The following is a 19,781-nucleotide window of genomic DNA, read 5'->3' on the forward strand; positions in this document are numbered from 1 at the left end:
ATGCAATTAAGAAGATGAAAGGAACCATCAGTTCTACTGCACATTGTATAACTACTTCCACTTCCCCCCCTTTGTATGTTCATCAAAGTCGACGTCTTCCAAGTACAGACATCGTTGTAATATGCCATGATGAAAGAAGAACGAGAACATTTAGCAAAGCATTCTAGGAAACCATAAATTCTACATCCTTCCCTTTGTATTTTCAGTCCACAGAAATAAAGAGTTCATCATATACTCCATTTATATACTCCATCTCACCCAGAGGTCATGGCATCCCAAAATATTACCCAATCCTGGGCCATCATAAACACTAATCACAGATGGACACTATTCTTGGCGTCTGACCTTTGAAAAAGGTGGCAGCAAATCCAGCCTTGTTCACTGATCCATCAGACACAAATTTCATCCAAAGCTGGTTGGAGCTGGTCTTGATGTCGTCTGGTTTGTCATGGCCACAGAAGCGGCCCAGCAGTGGACTGCTCTCTGAGTTCCCATCTCTCACTTCCAGGTAGTCATAAGCACAGCTGTCATGCCTCTCAATCTACGGTAGAGATAAGGCAAGGATCATTGGGGAGGATGTTGACACAGGATGCCCAACTGTCCTACAAATTCACATCTCTGCTATGTCGGTTTTAAATATGATTATTTAGACTATTATTTTGACAGTATCCTCCTGTAAGTGATAAAGAAGAAGTCTCCATCCAGCACGTCCTACATCTCCAAGTGTCTGGACTATACGATTGGCAGTAAGATGATGTGCTGGATGGGCTGCTGTCATCCCAGATTGAATGCCGATTATTCATCCTGCTCAGCAGTGTCTGGGTGTCTCGTACAGGATTGAGTGAAAATGACATTCCACTTCCCTTTCCGTCTCACAGTCTTTACCTCAAATGACTGGAAGGAGAGGCCCACATGGAAATCCTGTGCTACTGTGATCTTCCACACGCACACTTTGTTGGGTCGGTAGTCGTCAGGGTAGTTGGGTGACTGGATCTGGCCATTGTCCCTGTTCACCTCTCCCCCACAGATGGCTAGTGAGAGAGGGAAGCAGAAGGAGGGGGGTATAACTTCCATGAATTCTTCCAACAACAATATCAACTTCACCCTTTTCCCCTTCTTTTGAGATGAAGAGAATATAGTGATAAGCAATAGTTTCTGTGCATAGAGCTTACGTAATTCGAATGTTTCAGAAAACAAAGGCTTTTTTCAGACACTAAATTTGGGAAAATAATCTCTCTCGATATCTATCTATATATATAGTACCAGTCAAAGCTTGGACACACCTACTCATTCAAGGGTATTTTTTTTTACTATGTTCTACATTGTAGAGTAATAGTGAAGGTATCAAAACTATGAAATAACACATATGGAGTCATGTAGCAATCAAAACAGTGTTAAATAAATCAGAATATAATTTAGATTTTAGATTCTACAAAGTAGAATTTGCCTTGACAGCTTTGCACACTGTTGGCATTCTCTCAACCAGATTCACCTGGAATGCGTTACCAACAGTCTTGAAGGAGTTCCCACATATGCTGAACACTTGTTGGCTGCTTTTTCTTCACTTTGCATTCCAACTCTTTCCAAACCATCTCATTTGGGTTGAGATCAGGTGATAGTGGAGGCCAGATCATTTGATGCCGCACTCCATCACTCTCCATCTTGGTCAAATAGCCCTTACACAGCCTGGAGTTGTGTTTTGGGTCATTCTCCTGTTGAAAAACAAATAATAGTCTCACTAAGCTCAAACCAGATGGGAAGGTGTATCGCTGCAGAATGCTGTGGTAGCCATGCTGGTTAAGTGTGCCTTGATTTCTAAATAAATCACTGACAGTGTCACTAGCAAAGCACACCCACACCATCACACCTCCTCCTCCATGCTTAAAGGTGGGAATCAAACATGCAGAGATAATCCGTTCACCCACTCTTCGTCTCACAAAGAGAACAAAAAATCTAACATTTCGACATATCGGACCAAAGGACAGATTTCCACCTATCTTATGTCCATTGCTCGTGTTTCTTGGCCCCAAAAAAGCTCTTCTTATTATTGGTGTCCTTTAGTATTAGTTTCTTTGCAGCAATTCAACCATGAAGGCCTGATTCACACAGTCTTCTCTTACCAGTTGATGTTGAGATGTGTCTGTTACTTGAACTCTGAAGTATTTATTTGGGCTGCAATTTCTGAGGCTGGTAACTCCAATGAATTTATCCTCTGCAGCAGAGGTAACTCTGAGTCTTCCTTTCCTGTGGCGGTCCTCATGAGAGCCAGTTTCATCATGGTGCTTGATGGTTTTTGCAACTGCACTTGAAGAAACTTTCAAAGTTCTTGAAATGTTCCACATTGACTGACCTTCATGTCTTAAAGTAATGACGGACTGTCATTTCTCTTTGCTTATTTGAGCTGTTCTTGCCATAATATGGACTTGGTATTTTACCAAATAGAGCTATATTCTGTATACAGTGATTCCTCCTTTAAAAGTTGTGTCATACTGCAGCACACCTTGCGGGCTGCTGCAGCAGTCTGTGGCACGTTATTTAATTGTCAGCCATTTTTCTGTTAATGCGATTTAGTGCTAGTTTGACCACCAGAGGGCATCTTGGAGAAGCATTTGATAGTCTTCCATATTGGCATTACCAGATAATTTAAAACCTTTTTTGTAATAACATAGTATATGGGATTGATTTTAAGAAATTTGGCTTAATTCATTTTATTAATATTATGGTGTTTCTATTCCGAAAGAAGAAAAAAAACTCTCAGGGTTTCCATTGGGATGGAAAATATGGAGCTGAACAATGTGAAGGTCAAGAGTAGGCTACAGCATAAGAGGATTAGAGGATTCTACATGTTTTGCCTTCATTAGACAACGTTGTTCTAATATTTCTGTAAATCAGTTATATTTATTCCCATAGTGATTTGTCATGCTTTTACATTTGGATAATAAAGCATTTAAAGCATTTTGAAGATATAATCCACCTGCATTTGTTTATTAGGCAACTGTGCAGTCTGACAAGTAAACATAGCCTACAATACATAATGTAGTAAACATGGGAAAGTGCCTAATTCCTTACATAAGGGAGAGCAGGCCATGTCTGTATTAGAGAATGAGGGCACGCGGGAGACTGGGATTCAATTCCCCGATGGGGAGGAAGGAGTAGAGTGTCCTTGTACATAAGAATTTGTTCTTAACTGATTCCATATGTGTTATTTCATAGTTGTGATGTCTTCACTATTAATCTACAATGTAGAAAATAGTACAAATAAAGAAAAACCCTTGAACGAGTAGATGTGACCAAACTTTTGACTGGTACTGTATATAAACAAAATATAAACAATATGGACTATAGTCAAACGGCTGATGTTACCTTCATACACGGCTGAGAAGCCCTTGCCCACCCAGTTGCTGCTGCTCCTGAACTCTATCCATAGCCGACTATCCGTGGAAACGATAGGGCCAGGTAGACTGTCCCCACAGTAACGGCCTGATGCAAAAGATAAAACAAAAACACCACAACTCCAGGGTAATGACTAATAACAACACTGAGATAGGCAGCTCCTGGGCTGAGATTCGTTCCAATCTGAGTTAGATCCACCTTATTGTGCGATTTACATTTAAAGGTAATTTCCGATTGTGCCGACATGTGCAAAGTTGACTGTGAATGCGGTCTCTGTGAATGAGGGAACACTGTCTTTAAAAGGTGCATAGCTGAAAAGGGGTGATTGGGTTGAATCCGAGGCATAGTTTATCACTATTACACAGACAGCTGGCGATGTCTGATCTTTATGCATCAGTCTATTATTCTGAACATATTGTACATTCCAACCATTCTAACATTTTTCTGCTCTAGGATTTAAAAATCTCAGGTGAACATGAACTTGATTGGATGTTTTCTGAGAGTTATTGGCAGATGTAGATAGCAGACCTCTCTGGAGAGTTCTCTACGGATAGGTTCGACTCTAAATCTTTTTCCAAGTAAAGACCTTTCAGAGGGGCTTTTCTCCCGAACCCGTCTCGGACCTCCACATGGTCATACCAGCACAAGTGACTCCTGTAGAGGTCCATGGCAGTAATGTTCAGAATTATCTGTGTGTGAGCGAGAGAGAGAGAGACAGGCAGACAGACAGACAGACACGCAGACAGACAGAAATGAAGATAGGGAGAGATAAAAGAAAGGTGTCATGACATTGGCCTGGGGGATAGGTTTATGACAGTCATAAATACCTCTTTCCCCCTTTTTCCTCTCTCTACCCTACTGAGGTTTTTAAAAAATAAACTTGGTTAACTTCTTCGATATAGGGGGCGCTCTTTTAATTTTTGGATAAAAAAACGTTCCCGTTTTAAACAAGATATTTTGTCACGAAAAGATGCTCGACTATGCATATAATTGACAGCTTTGGAAAGAAAACACTCTGACGTTTCCAAATCTGCAAAGATATTATCTGTGAGTGCCACAGAACTGATGCTACAGGCGAAACCAAGATGAAATTTCAAACAGGAAATGCCCCAGATTTTGAATGCACTTTGTTCCAATGTCTCCTTATATGGCTGTGAATGCGCAAAGGAATGAGCCTACACTTTATGTCGTTTCCCCAAGGTGTCTGCAGCATTGTGACGTATTTGTAGGCATATCATTGGAAGATTGACCATAAGAGACTACATTTACCAGGTGCCTCGCTTGGTGTCCTCCGTTGCAATTATTGCGCAATCTCCAGCTGCGTGCATTTTACCATGTGGTTCAGAGGAGAAACCAAACTGCCACGAATGACTTATCATCGAATAGATATGTGAAAAACACCTTGAGGATTGATTCTAAACAACGTTTGCCATGTTTCTGTCGATATTATGGAGCTCATTTGGAAAAAAGTTTGGTGTTGTAAGTGACTGCATTTTCTGGTATTTTTCTTAGCCAAACGTGATAAACAAAACGGAGCTATTTCGTCTACACAAATAATCTTTTTGGAAAAAATCAACATTTGCTATCTAACTAAGAGTCTCGTCATTGAAAACATCCGAAGTTCTTCAAAGGTAAATTATTTTATTTGAATGCTTTTCTTGTTTTTGTGAAAATGTTGCCTGCTGAATGCTAGGCTTAATGCTATGCTAGGCTATCAATACTCTTACACAAATGCTTGTGTAGCTTTGGTTGAAAAGCATATTTTCAAAATCTGAGATGACAGTGTTGTTAACAAAAGGCTAAGCTTGTGTTTCAATATATTTATTTCATTTCATTTGGGATTTTCATGAATAGGAAATGTTGCGTTATGGTAATGAGCTTGAGGCTATGATTACGCTCCCGGATACGGGATTGCTCGACGCTAGAGGTTAAGAGGCTCCTCTGTCCTCCACTCGTTACCTGTATCAATGGCACCTGTTTGAACTTGTTATCAGTATAAAAGACACCTGTCCACAACCTGAAACAGTCACACTCCAAACTCCACTATGGCCAAGACCAAAGAGCTGTCAAAGGACACTAGAAACAAAATTGTAGACCTGCACCAGGCTGGGAAGACTGAATCTGCAATAGGTAAGCAGCTTGGTTTGAAGAAATCAACTGTGGGAGCAATTATTAGGAAATGGAAGACATACAAGACCACTGATAATCTCCCTCGATGTAGGGCTCCACGCAAGATCTCACCCCGTGGGGTCAAAATGATCACAAGAACGGTGAGCAAAAATCCCAGAACCACACGGGGGGACCTAGTGAATGACCTGCAGAGAGTTGGGACCAAAGTAACAAAGCCTACCGTCAGTAACACACTACGCCGCCAGGGACTCAAATCCTGCAGTGAAGTTTGCTAGAGAGCATTTGGATGATCCAGAAGAAGATTGGGAGAATGTCATATGGTCAGATGAAACCAAAATAGAACTTTTTGGTAAAAACTCAACTCGTCGTGTTTGGAGGACAAAGAATGCTGAGTTGCATCCAAAGAACACCATACCTACTGTGAAGCATGGGGTGGAAACATCATGCTTTGGGGCTGTTTTTCTGCAAAGGGACCAGGATGACTGATACGTGTAAATGAAAGAATAAATGGGGCCAACTATCGTGTGATTTTGAGTGAAAACCTCCTTCCATCAGCAAGGGCATTGAAGATGAAACGTGGCTGGGTCTTTCAGCATGACAATGATCCCAAACATACCGCCCGGGCAACGAAGGAGTGGCTTCGTAAGAAGCATTACAAGGTCCTGGAGTGGCCTAGCCAGTCTATAAATTCTGCAAATAAATTCATTAAAAATCCTACAATGTGATTTTCTGGATTTTCTTTTCTCATTTTGTCCGTCATAGTTGAAGTGTACCTATGATTAAAATTACAGGCCTCTCTCATCTTTTTAAGTGGAAGAACTTGCACAATTGGTGGCTGACTAAATTCTGTTTTGCCCCACTGTATATTATTTTCCAACTCTGAGTCTCTACTTCTTTCCAACACAATTTCTAATTTTGCTACATAAGACCGAATCGAGGTGGTCGGTCACATACAGTGCATTCGGAAAGTATTCAGTCCCCTTGACTTTTTCCACTTTTTGTTACGTTACAGCTTAATTCTAAAATGTATTAAATAAATAAAAATCCTCAATATACACACATCATCTTTCCATTGATCATCCTTGAAATGTTTCTACAGCTTGATTGGAGTCCACCTGTGGTATATTCAATTGATTCGACATGATTTCGAAAGGCACACACCTATCTACCTAAGAAAAAGTGAAAAATTTGAAAAAAAGTACATTACAATTATTTATTTTACGGGGAACTAATGCTGAGTTAAGGCTCCCAGGGTTGCAAGGACAAATCAGATACAAATTCAATTAGCACTGAGGAGCGAAGTAAACGGTGTCGAGGCCTTTGGGCCCAACAAGTAGCAGGATTATTTGAAGCATCCCCTGAAGCCCCCTCCTGGTGTTCAAAGACCATTCACTGGCATTTTCTACAAGAAATCTGCCTCCAGAAATAAAAGCTTATCCCAAGTGGGTGTGACTCCTGTTGCCTGCTGCACTGCTGTTTGGATTCCACCTGGGGATCTGTTCACCGTCTGCCCTGGCCTGTCTCCCCCTGTCTGGTACAGGTACCCCCACCACACTCATCCCTTTCTCCCGAGCTTTCGCTCGCCTCCAGCACTCACGCACTGTTGGGGTGAGTAACTCTGAACTTACAATGGCTAGTCCCAAATCGTTATATATTTTGTTTTTTCTTGTGCATTTTGCCTCATGACTCCTGAATACTTTGTTGACTACAAACTTTCTTTACTCAACCATGGGACAGACTGTTTGTTCCCACACTCTGGACTTTGACTCTCTAATGGTTACACAGACTTTTGGCTTCCCATCCTATTCTAACCACCTCTCACCGGCTTTGTATTCATGTTACCTGATGAAATTGCTGTACAATATGATCTTGTTGCCATCTTGTTGCCATCTGATGCACATTCTTTAATCACCACTTCATTAAGTCAGGATGCCTCCTTGCCTGTCCAACATTTCCTAATCTCCCACCCCTTCTAATGTGACTATCCCCGATGCTTCTCCCTCTTTTTCCCCTGCCCCGCTACAAACTTTCTCTCTGCGGGCAGTGACTGAGTCCGAGGTGCTAAAGGAGCTCCTTAAACTTGACCCCAAAAAAACATCTGGGTCAGATGGGCCTATTTCTCTTTTGCCCTGTTCATCAAGTGTTGGAAAAACTTGTCAATAATCAACTGACTGGCTTTCTTGATGTCAATAGTATTCTCTCGTGTATGCAGTCTGGTTTCTGCTCAGGTTAGGGATGTGTCACTGCAACCTTAAAAGGTCCTCAATGATATCACCATGTCCTTTATTCTAAGCAATATTGTGCTGCTATTTTAGTGACTTGGCCAAAGCTTTTGATATGGTAGACCATTCCATTCTTGTGGGCCGGCTAAGGAGTATTGGTGTCTCTGAGGGGTCTTTGGGCTGGTTTGCTAACTACCTCTCTCAAAGAGTGCAGTGTATAAAGTCAGAATAGCTGCTGTCTCAGCCACTGTCTGTCACCAAGGGAGTACCCCAAGGCTCGATCCTAGGCCCCACGCTCTTCTCAATTTACATCAACAACATACCTCAGGCAGTAGGAATCTCTCTCATCCATTTATATGGAGATGATACAGTCTTATACTCAGCTGGCCCCTCCCTGGATTTTATGTTAAATGCTCTACAACAAAGCTTTATCTACCCTTAACCTTGCCCTGAACACCTCAAAAACAAAGGTCATGTGGTTTGCTAAGGAGAATGCTCTTCTCCCCACAGGTGTGATTACTACCTCCTGAGGGTTTAGAGCTTGAGGTAGTTACATCATACAAGTACTTAGGAGTATGGCTAGACGGTGCACTGTCCCTCTCTCAGTACATATCAAAGCTGCAGTTAAATCTAGACTTGGTTTCCTCTATCGTAATCACTCCTCTTTCACCCCAGCTGACAAAAACTAACCCTGATTCAGATGACCATCCTACTCATGCTAGATTACGGCGACACAATTTATAGATCGGCAGGTAAGGGTGCTCCCGAGCGGCTAGATGTTCTTTACCATTCGGCCATCAGATTTGCCACCAATACTCCTTATAGGACACATCACTGCACTCTATACTCCTCTGTAAACTGGTCATCTCTGTATACCCGTCACAAGACCCACTGGTTGATGCTTATTTATAAAAGCCGCCCTATCTTCTCCGCCCTATCTGCGATATCTACTGCAGCGCTCATCCTCCACATACAACACTCGTTCTGACAGTCACATTCTGTTAAAGGTCCCCAAAGCATACACATCCCTGGGTCGCTCCTCTTTTCAGTTCGCTGCAGCTAGCGACTGGAACGAGCTGCAACAAACACTCAAACTGGACAGTTTTATCTCAATCTCTTCATTCAAAGACTCAATCATGGACACTCTTACTGACAGTTGTGGCTGCTTTGTGTGATGTATTGTTGTCTCTATCTTCTTGCCCTTTGTGCTGTTGACGGTGCCCAATAATGTTTGTACCATGTTTTGTGCTGCTACCATGTTGTGTTGCTACCATGTTGTTGTTGTGTTGTGTTGATACCATGCTGTGTTGTCATGTGTTGCTGCCTTGCTATGTTGATGTCTAGGCCTCTTTTTATGTATTGTGTTGTCTCTCTTGTTGTGATGTATGATTTGTCCAATAGGTATATTGTATTTATTATTTATTTTTAATCCCAGGCCCCCTTCTCCGCAGGAGGCCTTTTGGAAGGCCGTCATTGTAAAAAAAAAAAGTGTACTTCATGGACTTGCCTAGTTAATAAAAAGGTCAATAAAAAAAATACAAGTAAAAAAAATCAATATGAGGTCCCACAGTTAAAAATGCATGTCAAAGCAAAATCCAAGCCATGAGGTTGAAGGAATTGTCCTTAGAGCTCCGAGACAGGATTGTGTTGAGGCACAGATCTGGGGAAGGGTACCAAAATATTTATGCAGCATGGAACCACCAAGACTCTTCCTAGAGCTGGCTTCCCAGACCAATTGGGGGAGAAGGGCCTTAGTCAGGGAAGTGACCAAGAACCCGATGGTCACTCTGAAAGAGCTCCAGAGTTCCTCTGTGGAGACGAGATAAACTTCTAGAAGGACAACCATCTCTGCAGCACTCCACTAATCAGGCCTTTATTGTAGAGTGGCCAGATGGAAGCCACACCTCAGTAAAAGGCACATGACAGCTCGCGCAGAGTTTGCCGAAAGGCACCTAAATACTCTCAGATCATGAGAAACAAGATTCACTTGTCTGATGAAGCAAAGAATTAACTCTTCGGCCTGAACGCCAAGCGTCACATCTGGAGGAAACCTGGCATCATCCCTATGGTGAAGCATGGTGGTGGCAGCATCATGCTGTGGAGATGTTTTTCAGCGGCAGGGACTGGAAGACTAGTCAGTATTGAGGGAAAGATGAACTGAGCAAAGTACAGCGAGATCCTTGATGAAAACCTGCTACCGAGCTCTCAGGACCTCAGACTTGGACAAAGGTTGACCTTTCAACACAACAACAACGCTAAGCACACAGCCAAGACAACGCAGGGGTGGTTTCAGGACAAGACTCTGACTGTCCTTGAGCGGCCTAGCCAGAACCCAAACTTTAACCCAATCGAACATCTTTGTTGAGACCTGAAAATAGCTATGCAGCGACGCTCCCCATCCAACCTGACAGAGCTTGAGAGGATCTGCAGAGAAGAATGGGAGAAACTCCCCGAATACAGGTGTACCAAGCTTGTAGCATCATACCCAAGAAAACTTGAGGCTGTAATCGCTGCCAAAGATGCTTCAACAAAGTACTGAGTAAAGGGTCTGAATACTTAAGTTAATGTGATATCTATGTTTTTTATTTCAAATATATTATGAGAGCAATTCCAAAAACCTGTTTTTGCTTTGTCATCATGGGGTATTGTGTGTAGATTGATGAGGAAATAGAACAATTTAATACATTTTCGAGTAAGGCTGTAACGTAAACAAAATGTGGAAAAAGTCAAGGGGTCTGAATACTTTCCGAATGCACTATATGGACACAGAAAAACTCAGAAAAAAACAGTCAACTGCATTTATTTTCAGCAAACTTAACATGTGTAAATATTTGTATGAACATAACAAGATTCAACAACTGAGACATAAACTGGACAAGTTCCACAGACATGTGACTAACAGAAATGGAATAATGTGTCCCTGAACAAATGGGGGGTGGGGTCAAAATCAAAAGTAACAGTCAGTATCTGGTGTGGCCACCAGCTGCAATAAGTACTGCAGTGCATCTCCTCTTCATGGACTGCACCAGATTTGCCAGTTCTTGCTGTGAGAAGTTACCCCACTCTTCCACCACGGCACCTGCAAGTTCCCAGACATTTCTGGGGGGAATGGCCCTAGCCTTCACCCTCCGATCCAACAGGTCCCAGACGTGCTCAATGGGATTGAGATCCGGGCTCTTTGCTGGCCATGGCAGAACACTGACATTCCTGTCTTGCAGGAAATCACACACAGAACGAGCAGTATGTGGCATTGTCATGCTGGAGGGCCATGTCAGGATGAGCCTGCAGGAAGGGTACCACATGAGGGAGGAGGATGTCTTCCCTGTAACTCACAGCGTTGAGATTACCTGCAATGACAACAAGCTCAGTCCAATTATGTTGTGACACACCGCCCCAGACCATGACGGACCCTCCACCTCCAAATCGATATCGCTCCAGAGTACAGGCCTCAGTGTAACGTTCATTCCTTCGACAATAAAAGTGAATCCGACCATCACCCCTGGTGAGAAAAAAACGTGACTCGTCAGAAAAAAGCACTTTTTGCCAGTCCTGTCTGGTTCAGCGACGGTGGGTTTGTGCCCATAGGCGACATTGTTGCGGGTGATGTCTGGTGAGGAGCTGCCTTACAACAGGCCTACAAGCCCTCAGTCCAGCCTCTCTCAGCCTATTACGGACAGTCTGAGCACTGATGGAGGGATTGTGTGTTCCTGGTGTAACTCGGGCAGTTGTTGTTGACATCCTGTACCTGTCCCGCAGGTGTGATGTTCGGATGTACCGATCCTGTGCAGGTGTTGTTACACGTGATCTGCCACTGCGAGGACGATCAGCTGTCCATCCTGTCTCCATGTAGCGCTGTGTTAGGCATCTCAGTACGGACATTGCAATTTATTGCCCTGGCCACATCTGCAGTCCTCATGCCTCTTTGGGGCGGCAGGGTAGCCTAGTGGTTAGAGCGTTGGACTAGTAACCGGAAGGTTGCAAGTTCAAATCCCCGAGCTGACAAGGTACAAGTCGTTCTGCCCCTGAACAGGCAGTTAACCCACTGTTCCTAGGTCGTCATTGAAAATAAGAATTTGTTCTTAACTGACTTGCCTAGTTAAATAACGGTAAAATAAAAATAAATAAAATTTTGCAGCATGCCTAAGGCACATTCACACAGGTGAGCAGGGACCCTGGGCATCTTTCTTTTGGTGTTTTTCAGAATTTTTGATACGTTTTCATAGTTGTGACCTTAATTGCCTACCGCCTGCAAGCTGTTCGTGTCTTAACGACCGTTTCACAGGTGCATGTTCATGAATTGTTTATGGTTCATTGAACAAGCACGGGAAACAGTGTTTAAACCCTTTACAGTGAAGATCTGTGAAGTTATTTGGATTTTTTTCTAATTATCTTTGAAAGATATGGTCATGAAAAAGGGAAAGTTAATTTTTTTGCTGAGTTCATAATAGATGAATACTGTATATTATTATTTTATTTTTTTAAGTTATTCAAATATAAATGACCAACGTTACAATCAATTGCCATAGATTTTCTGTCAATTACCAAAATTATTGAAGATTCTGGTAACTTTAGTAAATTACCGGTAGGTTTGCAACCCTAGAACTGATTTAACTCAAGGAGAAACTCACTGCACAGTTGTGAACTATTTCCACAAGACAGAGTTTGACGGCTAGCCCTTGGATGTTTTCAACCCACCTTCTCTCCAGGTGTGACAGAGATCCTCCAGATACAGTGGACATAGGCTGCATATCCATTGGGATAACCAGGAGAGGAGAAGTTTCCACTACTGTCCTGTAGGCTGTCCCCACACCCTGCCCACAAAACAGCACATGGTAATAAAACAAAGAAACAGACTCTAAACACACCACAGGAATGGCATAAGCTACAATAGTGAACGAAGGCAGTTGTCTCAACATACTGTCTCAACATGCTGTAGATTTCCTTTAGCCTCTAAAAGGAGGAATAATAACTAGCACTTGAATGGTTGCTGATTTATTGGTTGTTGAATTTTAACAACGTTGGCTATTCCTGAGGCTTGAGTTCTCCAGATTACAACAATAAACTGAATTCCAATTTTTGGAAACAAAGAAACAAAAAAACAATCAACCTCCTTTTGACGATGACAACGCAAGTCCATTCATCTACTAATGTCACAGATTTGTCGTCACGGTCTTGTCTTAGACTCAGAAAAATGAACACAGTAATCATCAGTCGTCATCTTTTGAATAGGCAGGGGTGGACGTAGTCAGACCTTGTGCAGGGTTTATCAGCATGTTCTCTCTGACATTTCACAGGGTGAGAATTATATACTCTTAGAAACAAAAAGAGCTATCTATAACCTAAAAGGGTTCTTTGGCTGTAGCCATAGCTGAAACCTTTGAAGAACCCTTTTGGGTTCCAGGTAAAATGGAAGGGTTCTACATGGAACCCAAAAGGGTTCTACCTGAAACCAAAAAGGGTGCTCTTATGGGGTCAGTCAAAGAACCAGCAGTCAGGAGGCCTGCCAAGTCGGATTTGTCTTACTTGTACACTTGTAGAGTTTGCGAGCTTGTGTGATGTCCCCTTTGCTCAGCCTTGTCCTCTGGCCAATGGGTGGCCTGACTCCATTTACATCATAGCGAGGTAGAATGGTGTCTAAGAAAATGCCTCTGTGGTTCAGACACAAACACAAACAGGGTCAATAAGAGCGACCAATAAGAGAAACCAACACCTATTCTCTCTTTGCAGAACTGAAGTTTTCATTTGTATTAATGGACAAGAGGAAACTTTGGTTTTACTGCGAAAATTCAAAACCATTCATCTTAGATATTACCATCATTAACAACAGTTTAATCGAGTACAGCCTTAACTGAATGAACAGCAAAGACGGAATGCAATATGATATTTTATTAAATAGTTTGGGGAATCCTCAGCGCCAGATGATGTGATGGCATCAAACCCCAAAACAGTTGCTGAAAAACAGCAAGTACGAGAATGAGGGTAAGTTTACATACAAATACATCCCAAGATTTGGTTGGTTGAGAGAGAGGAAGGTGATCATTGCCAGAGTGAACCAATGGGTTAAACAACAAGCGTGAGGAATGTGCATTATTGTGCCGTGCTACAGATGTAGGATCTTAATTTGATCACTCCTTTGTTGCTCATTTAATTTCCTCCACAGCAGGGAATGCAAACTTGAGGTTTTAAAAACACTTCACTCTGGTCAAGCTTTATATTTCGATAAAACATGGTGAAGGCCCAAAATTGCCAAAATGGCTGCAAATGTTTTACTTTTAAACTCGGACAAAACAGAGATGCTAGTTCTACGTCCAAATAAACAAAGATATCTGCTGCTTGATCTGACAATTAATCTGGATGGTTGTACAGTCGTCTCAAAGAAATAATATTTGAAGAGCAGCTTTTCTCCATCTTTGTAACATTGCAAAAATCTGAAACTTTTTGTCCAAAAATGATGCAGAAAAGCTAAGCCGTGCTTTTTAAACTTCAATATTAGACTACTGCAATGCTCTCCTCTCCAGCTACCCGGATAAGGCCTAGAATTTCTAAACAAACAGCTGGAGGCAGGGCTTTCTCCTATTGATCTATATTTGTATGTGCTTTGGCAGTGGGCGGGGTTATATCCCGCCTGGTTGGCCCCATCCGAGGGTATCGTTGGACAGTGTCCCCTGACCCAGTCTCCAGTATCTATGCTGCAATAGTCTATGTGCCAGGGGGCTACGGCCAGTCTGTCCTATCTGGTGTAATTCCCCTGTCTTATCTGGTGTCCTGTGTGATCTTAAGTATACTCTCTTTGATTCTCCCATTGCGCTCTCGGAGGACCTGAGTCCTAGGACCAGGCCTCAGGACTTCCTGGCCGTCCTCAGTCCACTTGGCTATGGTACACTGACGTGCTACATTGTCCCGGACACACACACACCTCTCTCTCCCTCTCTCCCGCCCGCTCGCCCTTTAATCCTGACGTGACCTGTTGCACCCTCTAAAATAACTTATTATCTGACCCTGCTTGTCATCTATGAACGTGTGGCCATGTACTCTCATAATCTGAACTGGGCACAGCTATATGAAGACTATCTACCCCTCAGAGCCTGGTTTGTTCCTAGGTTCCTGCCTTTCTATGGAGTTTTTCTTAGCCACCGTGCTTCTATAGTACATCTGCATTGCTTGCAGGCTGGGTTTCTGTATAAGCACTTTGTAACATCTGCTGACAACTGTGGTATACGCGGGATAAACGCCTCCATTCTATAAATACCTTGGAAAAAATAAACGATGCAGCATCCTTTGTGGAGTTCACTTTTCCAAGGTAATGTACAGAATGGAGGCGTTTATCATGCTTATACCAGAGAAAATAATACTAAAGCACACATTTACCGGCATCATTTTTTGTTGTTGATGATATTTTCATTTTTATAAGCTTTCTCATCTTTCATTCGATTAGTTCGATATTAATTGACGCGACCCAGTTGTTCATTCATTATGTTCCATTGCCATGCTGGTGGCAACGCTCTTATCCCTTGCTTGCTAGCTAGCCAACTAACTATGGCTAACACGGTCACAACCTCTTCACCCAGTATAACAATAAAGTAGCTGCATTTGTGTTTGTTTGAACCGTTTTCTATCGACATTAATTTTGATACATCCATAACGATTAGCTGATGATGCCCGATTAGCTAGAAAAGTTTGCCTTCTCATCAGGATACTCGTCAACAATGACTGTTAATAACGAGGAGACAGCATTGCAAACTAGAAACATGTGTGAGGATTTGACAGCATAGCGACAGCAGGTTCATCACTTACCTCGTTAGGTCATCAGATGCTCCAAAAAGAATATGTCTCTGCCAAAAAGAAAATCAATGCTACCTAACAAAAAAATTCCTCGTTGGACCTGCATTTACAATGTATCTTATTTCAGTTTCTGTGGTTGTTGATTTAGAATTCTGTAAGTACAGTCTGCATGTGTAAGCGCATATTACATCATGATTACGAGGAGTCCCGATATCTTTTCCGACTGTCCCAATATATTTTCCAACTTGTCCCATTATTTGGTTTTAATGTCCATTCTAGAATGCCCGTCTAGCCAATCAGAAACAAGTTTTCAACAATGCTGTGGTTTAACATCCACATAATAATTCACATTTCCTGTTGCTGCAGGATTTCCTGCTGTAGCAAACTGGCTCAAATTAATATCCTACATCTGTAGGCTAAGGTAAATAGGTGAATCACATTCCGCACATGGCTATTAGGAAAGAGGAGAAGAAACAAGACGCTATGCTGATGATGATACGTTTGTATTCATTCCCACTACGCCCATAGAATAAGAAACAAAGTTAATTATGTTGTGCTTACTGGATGAAGTTAAATGATCATTCAGACCAGCCTTCCTGATTGAACTTTCATAAACTACATTTCCACTGGAAAAGCAGTCATGAGTTGGGACAGCTGAGGCGCAAGCCATAATAAGATATTTTCACATGGGGTTCCTGTTTGACACTTTACTACTTTATTGAACTCCCTTTCTGTCCCTCAGTAGCCAGTTAGGGAGCTCACCATCACCAGGTTTCCATGGCGATGCACCCTTGAATGGCAGGCATGTGCAAACAGAGTGTTCTGAATGAGGGCTTTAGGCTGTGCCAAAGGGCTCTGTGGAGCCCAGCCCTGAATGCAAGAGAACAAGGCCACTCCAGCCCAGATTGTCACATACAAAGACCCAACTGGCAGCCCTATATTTACCCTGGCCTGCCTCCATGACCCTGGCCTGCAAAGTGTTGGTGGAGGTAAAAAAAAGTAAAACACAGAAAAAGCAACAGGGTAACAACATGCACGAGACTGAAATGAAAAGACGTCTGTCTTCTGTGAAATCATTCCAATCAGGACCCAATCAGTGGTTATTTGCAGGAGAATTATGTGCAAAGTGTTAGTTTTGCTGGAAGACAACCAGTTCCTGACAGTGACATTGTTATTCTAACACGTATACTAATAAGAGGATTTATCATGCACGGGGGGATATTGGGGGGTTATGGGGGATATTGGGGGATATGGGGGATTTAAAAAAAATGGCACTATTAATTTATTGTATACCAGACCACAAATATGCAGACACTTTGGAGATGCTTTACTGCATAAAATGTATATTTGACCTGACTAGAATATATCAGGGGAAAAGCAAAGTACTTGTGTGAATAATACTCAACTGAAGGTCAGAATACGTTACATGTTGATCCTAAGGAGTAGAATGTCCAACCAGACAGTACCTAATGAACCAAACAGGGCCTATAATTAGTCAGTTGCTTTGTACCAACCTTGAAAAGGTATTCCGTGCATAATGCATGATGCTGTCAAAGTCGTACACTTCCCCAAGAGAGTCCACCTCCCCTGGCTCCATCTTCAGGAAGTTATACTCTTGACCTGGGTCAAATGGGAAGAATCTCTGTTACTTCCGGGTTGGAGCGAGCGGTCGCATAAGCACTTCGGCTGCAGGTTGTATAACTTTTCATTACATTTCATTACATTTCACTATAGTACAACGGTTTGATTTGTCTAATCTTAGCAATTTCTTCTTAGCTAGCTACATAGCCGTCTTTGTATCAAAGATAATTGCGTAATTATCGTATTTCGTCGTCCTAACGCAGTCTACACTGCTATCTGCCCAGCAGCTAGCCAGCTAGCCAGCTAGCTAACGTCCACCGTCTATCGAATAGCAGCACTAAAAACTATTACACTCAACTGAATGACCTGATTAGTGTAGTGTTAGCTAGCTACATAGTTGTCTTTGCTGTCTTCGTATCCAAGATAATTGTGTAGTTTAGAGTGTGTAGTCTTAGAGTGATTATCTTAATTTACCGAGGTTAGCTAGCCAGCTATTTGTCGTCCTTAACGTAGGAGACACTGCTAGCTAGCCAACAGCTAGCCAACGTCCACCGAATTGAACTTCCTCACTCAACAACCCGGTCGCATTCCGCTTCGCTCCACAGGTAGTATCACATTTTCATTTCATTTCATTACAGTACAACGGTTTGATTTGTTTGATAGTAGCTAGCTACATAGCTAGCTACATAGCCGTCTTTGTATCAAAGATAATTGTGTAGTCTAGAGCGATTTTCTAGGTTAGCTAGCCAGCTATTGTCGTTCTTTTAACGCAACGTAACGTAATCAACACTGCTAGCTAGCCAGCTAGCCCCCGAATAGCAGCACTGTCGAAACTATCACACCCAACGGAACGACTTGATTAGTGTAGTGTCAACAACGCAGCCACTGCCAGCTAGCCTACAAAGTCAACAACGCAGCCACTGCCAGCTAGCCTACTTCAGTAGTACTGTATCATTTTAATCATTTTAGTCAATAAGATTCTTGCTACGTAAGCTTAACTTTCTGAACATTCGAGACGTGTAGTCCACTTGTCATTCAATCTCCTTTGCATTAGCGTAGCCTCTTCTGTAGCCTGTCAACTATGTGTCTGTCTATCCCTGTTCTCTCCTCTCTGCACAGACCATACAAACGCTCCACACCGCGTGGCCGCGGCCACCCTAATCTGGTGGTCCCAGCGCACACGACCCACGTGGAGTTCCAGGTCTCCGGTAGCCTCTGGAACTGCCGATCTGCGGCCAACAAGGCAGAGTTCATCTCAGCCTATGCCTCCCTCCAGTCCCTCGACTTCTTGGCACTGACGGAAACATGGATCACCACAGATAACACTGCTACTCCTACTGCTCTCTCTTCGTCCGCCCACGTGTTCTCGCACACCCGAGAGCTTCTGGTCAGCGGGGTGGTGGCACCGGGATCCTCATCTCTCCCAAGTGGTCATTCTCTCTTTCTCCCCTTACCCATCTGTCTATCGCCTCCTTTGAATTCCATGCTGTCACAGTTACCAGCCCTTTCAAGCTTAACATCCTTATCATTTATCGCCCTCCAGGTTCCTCGGAGAGTTCATCAATGAGCTTGATGCCTTGATAAGCTCCTTTCCTGAGGACGGCTCACCTCTCACAGTTCTGGGAGACTTTAACCTCCCCACGTCTACCTTTGACTCATTCCTCTCTGCCTCCTTCTTTCCACTCCTCTCCTCTTTTGACCTCACCCTCTCACCTTCCCCCCCTACTCACAAGGCAGGCAATACGCTCGACCTCATCTTTACTAGATGCTGTTCTTCCACTAACCTCATTGCAACTCCCCTCCAAGTCTCCGACCACTACCTTGTATCCTTTTCCCTCTCGCTCTCATCCAACACTTCCCACACTGCCCCTACTCGGATGGTATCGCACCGTCCCAACCTTCCCCCGCTACTCTCTCCAGCTCTCTCTCCCCCTCTACTCTCTCCTCTTCCATCCTATCATCTCTTCCCTCTGCTCAAACCTTCTCCAACCTATCTCCTGATTCTGCCTCCTCAACCCTCCTCTCCTCCCTTTCTGCATCCTTTGACTCTCTATGTCCCCTATCCTCCAGGCCGGCTCGGTCCTCCCCTCCCGCTCCGTGGCTCGACGACTCATTGCGAGCTCACAGAACAGGGCTCCGGGCAGCCGAGCGGAAATGGAGGAAAACTCGCCTCCCTGCGGACCTGGCATCCTTTCACTCCCTCCTCTCTACATTTTCCTCTTCTGTCTCTGCTGCTAAAGCCACTTTCTACCACTCTAAATTCCAAGCATCTGCCTCTAACCCTAGGAAGCTCTTTGCCACCTTCTCCTCCCTCCTGAATCCTCCTCCCCCTCCCCCTCCTCCCTCTCTGCAGATGACTTCGTCAACCATTTTGAAAAGAAGGTCGACGACATCCGATCCTCGTTTGCTAAGTCAAACGACACCGCTGGTTCTGCTCACACTGCCCTACCCTGTGCTCTGACCTCTTTCTCCAGATGAAATCTCGCGTCTTGTGACGGCCGGCCGCCCAACAACCTGCCCGCTTGACCCTATCCCCTCCTCTCTTCTCCAGACCATTTCCGGAGACCTTCTCCCTTACCTCACCTCGCTCATCAACTCATCCCTGACCGCTGGCTACGTCCCTTCCGTCTTCAAGAGAGCGAGAGTTGCACCCCTTCTGAAAAAACCTACACT

The 19,781-nt window shown here is 43.4% G+C and overlaps 1 protein-coding gene across 2 annotated transcripts in view; it reads right to left on the reverse strand.

Annotated features, from left to right (window-relative positions):
* The window catches only part of LOC115105800 (bone morphogenetic protein 1-like), a 50,049-nt gene that overhangs the window by 17,971 nt on the left and 12,297 nt on the right, over nt 1-19,781 (reverse strand). For both annotated transcript variants that reach the window (XM_029628195.2, XM_029628194.2), the window contains exons 6-12: nt 17,042-17,147; nt 13,269-13,393; nt 12,441-12,556; nt 3,980-4,082; nt 3,364-3,480; nt 886-1,031; nt 346-541 (exon numbers count right to left, since the gene is read on the reverse strand). In XM_029628195.2, the coding sequence (XP_029484055.1) occupies nt 346-541; nt 886-1,031; nt 3,364-3,480; nt 3,980-4,082; nt 12,441-12,556; nt 13,269-13,393; nt 17,042-17,147 (909 nt within the window). The remainder of the gene's footprint in view (nt 1-345; nt 542-885; nt 1,032-3,363; nt 3,481-3,979; nt 4,083-12,440; nt 12,557-13,268; nt 13,394-17,041; nt 17,148-19,781) is intronic.

The sequence above is a fragment of the Oncorhynchus nerka genome, linkage group LG22 (genome assembly GCF_034236695.1).
Source record: "Oncorhynchus nerka isolate Pitt River linkage group LG22, Oner_Uvic_2.0, whole genome shotgun sequence".
Lineage (NCBI taxonomy): Eukaryota > Metazoa > Chordata > Actinopteri > Salmoniformes > Salmonidae > Oncorhynchus > Oncorhynchus nerka.